Source organism: Sus scrofa, chromosome 13 (genome assembly GCF_054392235.1).
Source record: "Sus scrofa isolate SSC_HxYL_T2T_F1_AM1 chromosome 13, Sscrofa_HxYL_maternal_Yorkshire_Landrace_v2.0, whole genome shotgun sequence".
NCBI lineage: Eukaryota > Metazoa > Chordata > Mammalia > Artiodactyla > Suidae > Sus > Sus scrofa.
Window position 1 is genome coordinate 52,388,153 of NC_139395.1, and position 14,565 is coordinate 52,402,717.

The 14,565-nt window shown below is 40.1% G+C and overlaps 1 protein-coding gene across 43 annotated transcripts in view; it reads right to left on the minus strand.

The window, feature by feature from the left end:
• ERC2 (ELKS/RAB6-interacting/CAST family member 2) overlaps positions 1 to 14,565 on the minus strand; it is a 983,951-nt gene that overhangs the window by 166,778 nt on the left and 802,608 nt on the right. For 35 of the 43 annotated variants that reach the window (XR_002337959.2, XR_014823361.1, XR_014823349.1 and 32 more), the window contains one exon: positions 5,634 to 5,699. The exons of 5 other annotated variants lie outside the window; for them this stretch is intronic. Coding sequence is in view for 15 of the 38 variants with exons in the window: in XM_021070729.2 (XP_020926388.1) it covers positions 5,673 to 5,699 (27 nt within the window). In the remaining 23 variants the exon portion in view is untranslated. Of the gene's footprint in view, positions 1 to 5,088; positions 5,274 to 5,633; positions 5,700 to 9,585; positions 9,658 to 14,565 lie in introns of those variants that run through there. 3 more of the 43 variants (XM_084988646.1, XM_084988657.1, XM_084988651.1) reach the window with 3 other exon arrangements.

The following is a 14,565-nucleotide window of genomic DNA, read 5'->3' on the forward strand; positions in this document are numbered from 1 at the left end:
CACCTGACCCACAGTATCAACTAGTTTCTTCTGCAGGCATATGCAGTCCAGTTTTCTGAGCAGAGTAGCAACAACAGTTGATATTCTCATGCACCAGACATGGCTAGGCATCTCATTCACCTCATCTCATCTAATCCTCACCACAGCCCTGGAAGGTGTGTAAAACCTTCTCCAAATGAGGAAATAGAAGAGCTGAGAGAGAAGAGCACTTTTCCAGGACCACTCAGCTAAGTAATACTGGAGCCGGAATCCAAATCCAGAGACTACACTATGAGGCACCCTGCCACACTATTACCCAATTTCTCATTGATTAGCAGTTCCTCACCTTTTCTGAGTCACTGGCCCCTAAGAGTATCTGTTGAGGATCAGAGATACTCCCTCTCCTTGAGGGATGCACAAACACACATCAAAGTCTGCTGACCATGTCAGGGGATTGCAGCTTCTTGGGAGTTCATGAACACCAGCTTAAAAATCAGGGTGCTATTCTAAATTCTTCCAGGGTAAGAACTGTACTTTCTTCACTGCTTCAACTCCAATATTGAGGTGAAGAAATGTTTTTTGAAGGAATTACTGACTGAAAGGACTTTGAGTAGGACATTCAAACTGTAGCTCTGAAGAATGAAGAATAGCTTCATAAGCCTGAATAGAAGATATAAATATGTAGATATCTTTCAGAGGAGCAGAGAAGCCAAAAAAAAAAAAAAAGGAAAAAAGAAGAGTGGGGAAAAATAAAGCAAAAACATTTTACTTTGCCCAAGAATTAATTCTGCAACTGGAAGCAGGCAGAGTCCTTGTCATGGTGGTTCTGAAATATCTAGTAGTTGCTAATATACAGGCAAACAGAAAAGAGGGAGATCAAAAATCTAACTTTCCTTGGCCAGCCTGACTGGACACCTGGGGAAAATAAAACAGAACAGGACTTCTAGTCAGCAACCCACCCTCCAACAATAGCCTGCCCCAGCCTTGACACGCAAAGCAGAAATCTGGAAGTATTCTCGATTGAGTCCTTTCTCTTAACTCTTCATCAAAGTCCTGCTGACTGACTTTACTTCCTAGTTTCATCACCAATTTATCCACTTAACTGCATCTCCCCCACTGCTACCCTGGGTCAACATCGTCAAATCTTTCACAAATGATGGAACAGCTTCTACTTCTGCTCTTCCTGCCATGACAATTCATCCTCTACATAGCAGCCTGGGTTGTTCTACAGCATGAACTGAATCATGGCATTTACCTACTTAAGCTACTCTAATTTTCTTTTCCTTTTTTTTACTTTTCTTAGGCTAAAACCCAAACTCTCTACCTTGGTCTAAAAGGCGTTACATGATCCAGCCCCTTCCCACCTCTTCCTCTGCATCTCACTGTCTTATTTTCTACCCAGAGTTATGGTCTTTAAGCCCCTTCAGCCCATAAAACTCTTTTCCACCTATAGCCTTTTGCTGAAGTAGTCCCTCTTGTTAATTTTAGTAATCTCCCAGTTTCCATTAAAGCAATGATCACGATGTATAATGTTTCCATTCATCTGTCTAAATTCTTACAGTCTGTTTCCCTCAACTAGATTGTAAAATCCACAGGCTAGCAATCTTGCCTATATTATGCATCATTGTTTTCTCAGCACCTAACCAAGGATCTGCTGGTTTGATGAAAGAACAGATGAATAAGTTAAAAAATGATTAAATGAATAGATAAATGACTGAATGAAGAAAAAGTCTTAGTAGCCAATGGCATAAGGAGGAGATGTATCTGATCTACAGACATAGGAGATATAGGATAAATTGAAAATACTACTTGGTATCCTTATATAGCTGATGTAAAAGAAAGCCTCCACTTTGTAGAGAAACCAAGATTTCAGTTGAGGAGGCTGAGCACAGGACAAGCAGGATAAGCATAGGCCTTTTGTCCAGACATTTTCTGGCCAGAGGGGCACAAACATATAAACTTTCCAGCCACATAAAGCATCTCCTTCCTCGTTTTTCCTGAGAGGAAGCATGCCAAGGAGTTCACAGGCCTTTGAGCACTGCTTCTATGTGTGAAAAACCCCTTCCTCAGTCTATGTACTCTGTAATTCATCGATGCACTCACTGTAACACTGCCCACATGCTGGTGGCATAGAGCTACAATTCGTCATTTTGACAGGATGCATCTACTAGCATCACGGCCCTGCGCCAAAACTTGTTAATGCCCACATGTGTATTTTTAAGAATCAGGACATAAATATTTGCATATGTTTTCAATCTAAAAAGACTTATTTCTTTGTAGTGGTTTAAGAAATAAAAGTGATCTTGTATTCTACATCTGCTCAATTATGAAAGTTCACAGTAAAAGCTCAAACATCCAAATATCATTGGAGATGGGGCACTAGATCGCACAAGGTCACTCACTGTCCTACCTTACTGAATATTCACAAACCAAAGTGCCTCTTGGGGGTCCAAGGAAAGTACCTCCATTCAAGGGAAATGAATGGTTATTTGCTGACACAAATGATTGCCACATCGAGTGGATTTTCCCTAAGGATAGTAATGAAGGACTAAGCAGCTGCTTTTCCTGTATTTTCAAAGCAGGATAGGAAATGCAGAAGGGCTCCAAGAGCACATTTTCACAATCAAATTGGGGGGAGGGGAGAGGACAGTGGTTGAGTACACATTTCAGTGATGCCCATGAGGACAACAACTTGCTGGAAATGTGACCCCATGGAGTCTCTATGAGAAAACCAGAAAACTAAGGCAGGTCAAAGGTAAATTCCAGCTATAAGAAAACAGGAGCAGGGATAAGCCAATAGGGAGGGGGACTGGAGAGAAGTTGGAAGCAGAGGATAGGAATATATGGTGGATCTAAGCAGCAAAGACTACATAATTTGTGGGGCCTAGTGCAAAGTGAATTGTGTGGTGCCTTGTTCAAAAATTATTTACAGTGTCAAGACAGTGACAGCAAAGCATGAAACCAAGCTCAGGGTTCTGTGGACTACACAGGTCACATGTTGATAATGCTGGGCCAGGGTGTAAGGTTTATGGGGGAACGACAAGCTCTAGAGGCTCTCAAAACTCTTTAGAAAAGCAAACTCTTCCCAGTCCACTTTGCTTTCAGAAAACACCACCCTTGAATGATCACAGTGAGACAAATAAATCATGATGGGGCTAGTATCTAGACGTGCCAAAAAAGGGAGGAGCTGTGGGGAATGTTATGTTAATTCCAATTTGTCATAATTTTTGGAGTGCCTTTTCCTAAATTATGGTTCATTTCAGCACCAAAACACCAGATTCAAGTGAGGGTCTTCTGATGCTATTATAAGCATATTCCTGATGCCTAGTAAAATAACTTCTTGTAATGTTTCTTTTATAAGGGCCATAAATCAAAATATTCAAAACAGTTAATTTTTAATGTGCCACTATTATCCATCTTCAGTTATAAATTTAATGTCTCCTTAGGCCCCACAGATTGTAATGTGACTCAAACATGCAACGGCTGTTCAGACATAGAAGGTTCCCCCAGTATCTCATTATTTGAATCCCTAAGATATGGTTTTAAAAGCCTGAGGATATCTGAGCAAACTTGTTTAAAGGAGTCATAAAGAAAGATAAGCAGTTTTCCTCAGAAGCCTATAAAATTTATTACAACATATTAAAGTAGAATTACATATTGACTAATTTTTCAGAAGATATTTGTTTTCTGGGGTGCATGGTGCCTGAGAAAAATTCATGAAGGAACAAGGAGGATGGGAATTTAAAACCATTGTCTCCAGCTTCCTTGGGCAAAGCAAAACTGCATGGGCCTTGTGGCACCAGCTCCCCCCTGAGGATGAAGAGGCTTCTGTATTAGGGGATGGCAGGTGGGTGTCATGAATCTTGTGAAAGAGCAATAAAAACTTTAGTATTCAGGAGGAGACACAAATGTATCCAGTGCCCTAACATTTATGATGGCGGAAGAAGCATCTCCATAGAAGAGCCCCAAGGAGGACTTAACACTTCTCAAGGCAACCCCCAAACACATTAGACCTTCCTTTGCCTACCTATTCTACATATATTGTGGGCATATTTCACATGTTTGCTCTTTAACATTGTAAAATCTTTATTTCACAGTTAAAGTTGTCTTAGGTCAATTTACATATTTATTAGCTTTCTATATGAGTAAATGCAAGGTTTCTCTTAAAGTTTTCCCTAGATAGGGAGAGAGTCTCTCAGCCAGAAACTTAGGAATTTCTCTGGTTTCCCTGCCTCCCCATATTGACAGGCTTCCCTTTGGAACCACTTTGCTTGTGGAAGGGAGAAAAGAGGAAATAGGTAGTGTGGTGTGACGAGGCTGCAGGTTCTATTGGCAGCAGATGGATTCCGGAGGTGTTACATCTTTATGCAGAAAGACATGGTAAAGGAAAATCAACCCCCTGTGTGGTCCCCGCAGGACCAGAGGAAACAGTCTGACTCACTGGTGGGACCTACAACAGCTTCAACTGAGCAGTGAAACACACCAATGAAATTGTCACCCATGGGCAAAACACAACAGTTACCAAAGCACCACTCTTAGGTAATGCAAAGACAAGATAGAGGGAAGGGGCACCTGCTGAGTTATCTCAAAGAACTGCCCAGCTCTCTAATCACAGACCTGGGAGAGTCCACATTTGTCCCAGAAAAAGAACTGTGCATTGAGGACTTTTTGACTGTGGCACACAATCTACCACATTTCTTATTCTGAACAAAATGGCATATACAATGTTACCAAGCTCAGCAGCATATTCTATGTTACCATGGGCATATTCACCTCCAGGGAGTTTGTGACTTGGTATTCAACAGCCTGCAGTATCCTAAAGAGGAGTGATTCCCAGCAGCAAAGTGGCTAGAGTTCAATGCTCCATTTATAACAAGCTCCCCATTCAATTATAATGCAGCTAACAGAGAATTAAAGAGTGGGTTCTTAATAGCTAAAAACTAGCCTTTAAAAGAGCAAAATCCTCGGGAAAAATGCAATGGCTGAAATTTATAATGCAAAACCCCATAGAAGCGCAACTGTCAAAAAGCAACAGATATAACACCACTCATGAGACCTGCCAATATTAATACTTCTAATTCATTTAAAGAGAAACGGTTACCCATTCACCATTACTATGCTTTGATCCTTGTGTTTTCTTCAGAACTGCCATAGAAGAGAGTACAATCCATTAAATGGGCTTCTTAGAGATGATAGTTTCAGATCCATGAAGTTATATAGTTTTATTTTCCTTATTCCTTGCCAAACATTTGACACAACCAGAAGGACGTGAGAGTCACACCACACTGGCATATCTGGTAAAAGCAAGTAGTTGGCTGAAAACCACGACTGGAGAATTGTGACAATTTCTGAGTCCACAATCATGCCTTTAAAAGTGCAGATAAATCCTAGCAAGGGCATAGTTTACATCTTAAATAACACAGAAACATTTGACTCGTGCTCAACCCAGCCCCAACAAGGCAGAGCAATAATGTGGTTGCAGGGAGGGGGAGTAGGAAGGCAAGGGCTCCTGGGGATTTCACAGTACACAGAAGCAAACACAGGGCAGTCACAGACATCAGTGAACACAATTAAATGCACACACAATACAACACTAGAATGCAATAGAATGCAATTTTTAAAAGAAAAAAATGATATAAAAGATGGTTTCTCACCCCTCAAAACAAAACTGGAACTTTGGTTTACAGGCCCGGCTATGCCCATATGCCCTCCTCGTCATCCTGTGGCCGGCCCGGGGTAGGGAGGTGCACGGAGAGGAGGGGAGCACCGGAATGAAAGAAAAGAAGGTTAGTTACACCGTGATGCACTGCAAAGGCACACTGATCTTCACTTTGTTTTTAAACTTAAAGAGCAAGAAAAAAAAAATCCATAGTAATTTAAGTTCCACATCACTGACTTGTCAAATACATAACTGAGTTTTGTATCTATGGCAACGCCCACACAAAAACATTCCACCCACCCAGCTCTGACTCTGTGTCAAGATTGGATTAGAAGATTAAAATTAGTCTACATTAGCTGATGATTATTTTTTTGGAAAGCATGCAATCTGAATCGCATATGCCTAAGGAGAATATTAAACCTTTTAAGTAAGCAGAGAAGTAATTATAGTAACCAAATACCCTTAATTTCTCTTAAGCTTAAAATATCAATAAAGGCTGAAGAAGAATTAAAAACAAAACAAAACAAAACAAAAACTCCGTCAACTTGGTTAGAACAAACTTCTGTAATATGCGAATTCACATCAGCTATTTCACAAAGGCTCAAACATGCTGTGATCTTCTAGAGTTTTCGGGTTCTACTTTGCTCTCAGCATAAAAGAGGATGTGCCTGCAATGGAATGATTATATATCTGCATGGAATGATTATACAATTGCAATCAAATAAGTTTCAAAGCAAAGACAGTAAACTTTCAATTCGGTAAAATGCTTGCAGAAAGGAAATTTTAACTTGAAATTGTGTTCCACTGCGGATAAAGTGAAACTTATTTGGTCTGTATTCTTATGCAGAGAGCAGTGGAGCCATGCTTTGTGCTCAGGTGCTTTGGATTCAGAGGCAGCGCCTTCACCATCAAACCTTTCTATTTCACCTACAATTGTCTTTGTTTGTTTGTTTTTTAAAATTATTTAAGTATACTTGATTTGCAGTATTATCTTAGTTTTAGATGCGTAACATAGTGATTCAGTATTTTTATTGATCATACTCAATTAAAAGTTATTACAAAATAAAAAGAAAAAAAAAAAGAAAAACATTTCCAGAATGGTTCGGGCCATTTTCTCACTTAGTGAAGAGGGCAATAAATAGGGAAACTGAATCTTTGAAGACAGAAGTACATCCACCATCACGAGGTCTTGTTTTGGACAAGAAATCTCACTGTTTACTGCAAGGATAGAAACAAAGTATAGACAACTGAGTGGTTCATATCCTGGTCTCACACATAATTTGGGAGCTGTGTCTTCTAATAAATCACTGATGAAACCGGGTTTTCCCATGATGTGCTTCTTGTTTTGAAAAACCAGGAACAGGAAAAACAATAACTTGGAACATTTTCTCATGATTTGTATCCTTATGGCTTAAGTTGTTATAAAATTAGGTTGAATCATGAAATTGCTGACACTGACCACTTTGGATCTAGAAAAATGGCAATCTCATACACTTCAACCTAATTTTGCCAACAGGCCAAAGTAATTTTCATCTACTCAAGGATTTCAATCTATGGTCTTTGAAATAAGTTTTCGTGTCATTTCTTTCCTTTGTATTTCTGTGAATTTTATTTTGTGCATTTAAAAATATTACTCTGATAAGAGGAGTTCACCAAACTGCCTAAGGGGTCTGTGGCCCACAAAGAGTTAACACTGTCCCATTAATTTGAGTCAATCATGTGATTTGTACAAAGCCTGAATTGGATAACTCAGAATGAATTTTCACCAACAGTTTAGATAGTACTATTCTGGCAAAAAATAAGGTACAACTGATCATCTTAGCTGGGTCTGCTCATGTTTATTTATCACCATATAGTCTAGTAATTGTTCCTGGCTTCCGTTTTCCCTACATAACTTGAGAAATATGGATTTTTATACTCATTCACCTTCCTCTCTATTCCTGGAGAAAAGCAAAGTTGCTGTCCCTTTTTATGCTAATGAAGAAGGCAAATCTACAGCATGGGACCCTCTGGCATCCACAAGTGGTTTTCAAAGGGCCTACCAACCCACTGTAATTCAAGGCAGAGTGCTGTGGGTATGTGTAAGTATATTTCTCTGGATGAAGGCCCTAGCTTTCATCATAAGGTTCTTGACCCCCACAGTCACCGCTGCAGGAAAACTCCAGGCTCAGAGAAATGCTATGATTTGCCAAAGTCACAAAACAAAATAAGAGGTTTTCCCCTAAAATGCAGCCTATAGCCCCTGTTGACTTCTTCTAAATGGCTTTAAAGTCATTCTCCTTGCAAAGAAGTTTATTTCATTGTGCATTTAAAATCCAACAGCATGTATATTTTCAGTTTCTTTCAAAATCAATTCATAGAAAGAAGTTTTAAATTTTAAAAAATAATAAAGAAAGAGAAAAGAAAGCCACTGCCACTAAAATCTACCACTACTTTCCTAACAGTGAGATGTGGTCTAATGCAAATCATTTTTAGCAAATTAAATATATTAAAAAGTGGTAATTAATTATGATTGAAGCAGACAGGAGTTGTAGCCTGAAAATATACACTGCCAATATCACTACTGTGCCTCGTCCACCATAGGAATAAAAAGGAGCTCCCAGATGTCGAGGGTTATTAAAAGCCAGATGTTGAGATCGACGTCTTGTATGTTGGTGAATAAAGTAAAGAAATATGACAGTCCAATATAAACTTTGCTAACATTTAACATAGCAGAAATGTGGATAAATTCCTTCAGTGAACTCAGAATATTATGCATTTCTTTCAAGTTTTTGGTTTCAAAAGTTTAAAGTTTTTAAAAGAAAATATAAAGAGAAGTGGTGGCCATTTCTGATCTCTCTAATCTTCAAAGCTTAAACATGAATTGACCCTAATCACCAAGTGATCTGGGTCAGAGTGAGTGTCCGCTTGGGGAATAAAAAACAAAAATGCAGGAGCTAATCAGAGATGGAGCTTCAAATATTTCCAAATGTTCACAGCTGTTTGACTCCTGCATTGCCTGCATCTTTGTATGCAAATATTAATTTGTTCAGCAACCTTACTACACAGAATTGTAAATCCGGAGACCAAAAAAATAAGAAACAGATAAATGTCACTTGATCCCTAACCTCATGCCAAGTTATTTAGAAATTCTCAAAATTTAAAATGCTTCTATCAGGTGTGGGAGAGTATGTTTCCTTTCCTTGTTTTTCTGTTTTCAAATCTACTTTGCAGTTGTGTTTCTGGATGTTGCCTGGTGTTTGGTCTCTTGCATGCTCTTTGTGAGTGACTGCTGTGCCAGGAGTTGCCAAAATAGCCAGATGGGAAGAAAGCCTCCAGTCAATCGGTCATTTGCCTGCTTTTGTCCACAGCATCTGGGGACAGGAACATCCAAGGTGGGCTGAAGCCAGAGCACAGTGACCACAAAACTCAGATTTTGAAGAGGGGGAAGCTTAACTATCAAATAAACTCAGGATGTATCTATGGCTCCAAAGATAATATGAAGCCTTGATGGAAATCCTGCAATCCCAGATGCTGGGCCCTAATAGGGTTCTCTAAATCCTGAGATAAAACAAAATCCCTCACCCACCGGATGGGCTGTTTGCAGGCTATGTTGATGACAAGATCTAAGGGCAAAGTGACTGAGTCACTGCTGACAAGACAGGAGACTTGCTGTTGTGGGGGACATTTATTAGCCCCAGCACAAAAGCTCTGGGAAGGAACTCTATAATATGACATGATAAACAGCCGAGTGTAAACCTTTAATTGGTCTCTATTTTGAAGTATTAGGTACAGCCAGCAGGCAAGCCCTGGCCCATCACAGGATATTTTCCTTAAAAACACCTTCAATTTTCTTTGATTTGACAGCCACCTTTTTTCTTAAAATAGAAGGACTAGATTCCTAATGGGGACCTTACTGTCACACCTGTCTTTACCGAAAATGAGAATGATATTATGGAAGCATCACCTTCAAATCAGCCCACTGTCTTTGTGAGAATTCAGCCAGCTGTCTCTGTCAGGAAGTTCAACCTGGTCTCCTTCTGGGAAAAGGAGGGAGATTGTCCTGGTTACTTATCGGGTGTGGTGTGGACAGTCACCAGACCCACCTCTACTCCTATTGCAGTTCATGACTTCTCTGACAATTTCTGCAAACTTCAAGCCCCAGGACTCTGCAAAATTTGGCTGCACAAGTCATGAAAGTAGGACCACAGCGTAGAATTTTTGATGTGCTCTGTGCCTGGGTTCGAGCAAAGCAGCTTCTCTTAGTATTTTCAAACTGCGGGTGTGGCCAGAACCAGGAAAGACAGGAGCATGTATAAAGGAAAGCAACAGGCATGAACCTGGAAACAAGGGCGCTGAGCCTCATTATGGCACTAATGTCTTTTTTCTCAGGGTCAAGTCCAAACATTCCCTCTGGAGACCTCTCATTCATGTCTTTCACCTCTTCTGCCTCCTAGAATGCTTAGCACATAAATGGATATTTCTGTTCAGGTGATAAGGTCAGAAATGGCTGTAAACTCTTATATGATTTGTATTTGCTGCAGCCTGTGGGACCCATTTGCATACGTGTACTCCCAAAGAATAGAAAAGTCCTATCCAGGTTCAGATATCTGCTCTGTGCTCTTTTTAAATATAAATGTTAACTTATTTCTGACCTGGCCTAGAAATGAGCCGGTGGGTATCAGCACCTGCTTTAGGTTTGCGAGTGTGGCAACTTTCTGTGCTTCTGCACTGAGTCTCACATTGACACAGGTGCTGGGAAGCTCTTTGCGTCCAGATGGAAAAGCAGGCTCAGGGAGAAGGATGAAGTAGCTTGCCAAAGGACACTTGTCTAGGAGCTATGGCGCTGGGGTCAAATTCCAGTTGGTCTGACCACAGAAGTACTCCTTTCTGTGAACCTTGAAGCCACAGAAAGAAGCCTAATTTTGACCCCAGAAAACAGTAGTTGGTTCTGCTTAGCTCATCTCTGAAGTCCTTTAGGACTGTGCATGGCTGCCTCCAAGCTGCTGAAGGTCCTGGTTGGAGCTGAATAGGACAACCAGGTAGGGTCTCTTTGGCTCTTAGAAGAAAGAGAACCTCACATGCATACAGAAGCTGTCCCTTATATGGCATCTCGGCAGCATCTCAACAAATGCCAAGGTTCCTGAGGGTGGTTGCCAAGAGGGAGGGGGGGTTTTGGGTTAGTAGATGCACACTATTGCATTTGGAATGGATAAGCAATGAAATTCTGCTGTATAGCCCAAGGAACTATATCTGATCACTTGTGATGGAACATGATGGAGGATAATGTGAAAAAAAGAATGGGTATACATATGTATAATTGGGTTACTTTGCTGTACAGCTGAAATTGACAGAACATTGAAAATCAACTATAATTAAAAAAAATTTTTTTGAAAGGAATAAAAAAGTTCCCTGAGGGAAAAGGCAGCACCTCTGCTCCCTTTGCACTTCCTCACAGTATCTCAGATGAGGGAATTTAATACATTTTTCTAAGGAACAGTCTTTGCTTTTCTGAATGATTCGACTCTTTTGAGGGAAAGGCTACCTAGATTCCAGAGCTCCTCAGGGCTGTCTGCTTCTCCCCCAGACTGGTTCAGGCCCCCTTCTCACTGCACCAGCTGCACCCCTGGTTTATTCCCTAACCTAAGTTGGTGAAAGCTGAATGGCAGTGGCTGAGGAGGAACGCAATGGGAGATGACCATGTTTTGAAGGACACACTGGGGTGTTTCTCAAGAGAAAGGCAGAGACCACAAGCCTGTGCAGCCTGGTTGGTTCTGCTCAGTAAAACCACCTCACAGGGACCCTTAAGGCAGGCAGCCATCTAAGTGCTCTTTGCCAAGCCATGAAGAACATCAGAGAAGTTTGAGAGGCTTTTTCCTTCAGTTCTAATGCAGCTTCTTTAGGCACTTTCACAATTTTTTTGAACAATCATTATAAGGTGACTTGAAGAAACTAGTTTTCTACTTCCTTCAAGCAAAAGTAATTCTGACAAACCAATCTCTAGCGCATGGTGCCAGTTCTTTCTGCTGAAACATACAAGACATCCAGCTGAAGATGGAAATGCCAAAAGGGTGAAAGTTGGCCAACAATATTTTCTCAGAGCCTAAAGTCGATGTCTGCTTAAAGCTGAGCCATTACCAGATAGTCATAAAAAAGGTGTGTGTGTGGGGGGCTGGAGACAGGCTTTCTTTTCACTCTTTCATCCATCAGTCATTAATGCTCGACTTTTTAAACAAAGTGAAAATTGTGTTTTTTAACATGATTCTGGGTCCGTTGTTTCCTGGCTACTGGGCAACCAAATCGCCTAGCCACTTGACTCTTCACTTCCTTAATTGCCTCAAAAAGAAAATGGGATACTGACACTTCATAGGGTTGCTGTGTGATTTCAGCTGGAGAATGTATATTAAAATACCTTGTAGACATTACATATACAAATATAACTAGGCAGTATTGAATAGTCTGGTACTATTATAACAAATTATCTGATATTGAGCTAAGACCAATGGCAAAAGTGTGTGTGCAAAAAGGATCTGATAGTGTATTAAATCATCCTTAGTCATTTTAATAACTATTCAAGGCTAGAGTTTATTCAGATCATTAATATACATATGGTGAAACGATTTTTAAAATGCTATTGTTCCATAGATAAGGTAGTTTCCAGAATCTGTGTGTGTGCAGTGTAGGTTTAGTTTCCAATTCTCTTTTCTACAGTTCCATTATCTCCTGAGTGCTGCAATGCCTGGAGTGTGGAAGTCCAACATGATCCTTATTACATCCAGATCATGAAAAAAAGAGAGGCAATGGTATTCAGCAATAGAAAATGGATTTCCCTGCTTCCAGACCTTTCAAGGTTGGCCACCCCCTTTCAATGGGGGAGCTGAAGAGCTGCCTCTTAGACAAATGTGACTGGATTAAAGCAGCAAGTTGAAAAGGAATCAACCCTTCCATGTTGCCAAGATGAGTTACATCTGCAAGCTGGGGAGGGTAGACTGTGTCTGAAAACCTCCGTTGACTCAGAAGATGGTGCAACAAATCTCTTAATGAAATCCTAATACTGCAAACAAGGTTTAAAACTAAGAGGAATCAGTGAAAGGGGAGAAAAACTCTACCCAAAATAGAATAAGACTGAAATCTTCAATAAGCTCAAATCTCCTTTAAGGAAAAATCCTTTTCTAACAGGAGGATCCTGATGCATTAAGCAACTCTGCCTTTTTCCCAGACATGAAGACCATACCTGGCAGGTTTTATCAGAGTGTGCCCTCATGTGCTTACTTGTAAGGAATTAACATCACACCCAGATTAAAGAGCTTTGGCAATAACCTGCCCATCTGCAAAGCCAGCTTCCCAAGGGCTGTGTCACCCCTGCCTGCCTCTCTTATCCCGTGTATGTAATGGCTGGGTGAGCACGTAACTGCAGTAGAGGAAGGAGCAGTTAATACCTCCCACAACAATTCAGACATTTGTCCTCATTTCTTTCCTTACCCACAGCCTCTCAGAGAGCCATGACAGAGTCATTGCAGAGCTTCTGCTCTTAAAAACAAATAAACAGCCACCTTTTTTTCCCAATGGTAAGAAATGACGTATGCCTTTTGGCTTATGTTTTAGCAGCTTTGGGGATTTTGGGTAGTCTTTGAGAGATAAAGAAAAAAAAAATAACATCTGAGCTATCTTTCTACTTCATGTACTTTAAAAAAAAATCTGTTGCATTCTAAGCATAGCATCTTCTAATCTACTTGAGATAAAGGGAGCATCAGAAAAGGGGCAAGTAAGCATAAGAAAAAAAAAATTAACTATGTGTGGTGGAGGATGTTGACTAAACTTATTCTGGATATCATTTCACAATATATCCATGTATTAAATAATTATGTTGTATACCTGAAATTAATACCATATAATGTCAATTATATTTAAGTTTTCATCAACTAATTGACTAGTTATAAGATTTATTTCAAAATGCATCTAAAGATAAATTTGACTCAGATTCTGAGAAGACTGGCCCAAGAGTGGGAATGCCTGAAATCTCTGAACCCTTCTCCCATCCCATAAATGTCAGCCCATCAAGAGGTTTCTTCATGAGTTTTTAAATCTGAAGGCTTCATCCTAAATGGAGCCAAAACCCAAAAACTTCTTCCAAGAAGTGGGCCATGAAATTAGATGTGCAATGCAAAACACCTATTGTCTCTTATTCAGGCAAACTTCAGACAAACTAGATTGGATGGTAAACTGATATTAAAAGTCAAAGACATGTAACTTTTCTTATTCGGTTACTGTCATGGGGGATTAAAAACTTCTGTTTTTTGGTTGTTCTGAAACTATGTTTTAATGAGCTCTGATACAAGTTAGTTAATTTTTCTGCTATGTAGAAAACATGAAAATGTATTTACACACACACACACATATGTATATATAATGTATACTCAAACACTCACTCAGGGGAAGTTAGGGAGAGAAATTCCTAGTTAAACATGATCTTGAGAAATTCTTCCATATGTGGAAAAGTCCTCAGTTAGTCTGACATATAGCTATACATACATATATACACACAGGACACTATGTATACATTTATCCCACATTCATTTAACCTCAAAACATAAAATAAATTCTTTTTTTTTCCCCTCCCTAAGCAAAAGCTAGGAATAACAACTCTATATACAGAATCCGTCTTCTCGGGGCAATGGAGCAAATTAAACCCCTCGTCTGTTTGTTAGAATTCAAAGGGCTGCACTTTGGCTAATCTGTTGGTGAAAGTGCAAGGAAGGCAGGGCATCCATCACAGAGCTCCGGCCAGCATTTCACGAGAGGGAGAGTGCGGAATCTAAAGGCCTCTAGGTGGCCTTCTGAGAAGTAACAGGGCCCAGGATGAGGCTGCTGTGTGACTGCTTCATTCTCCAGGTGGACAATGAGACCTCCACCAACTTCAGCTGACCAAAACATAAATTTCAAGCCTC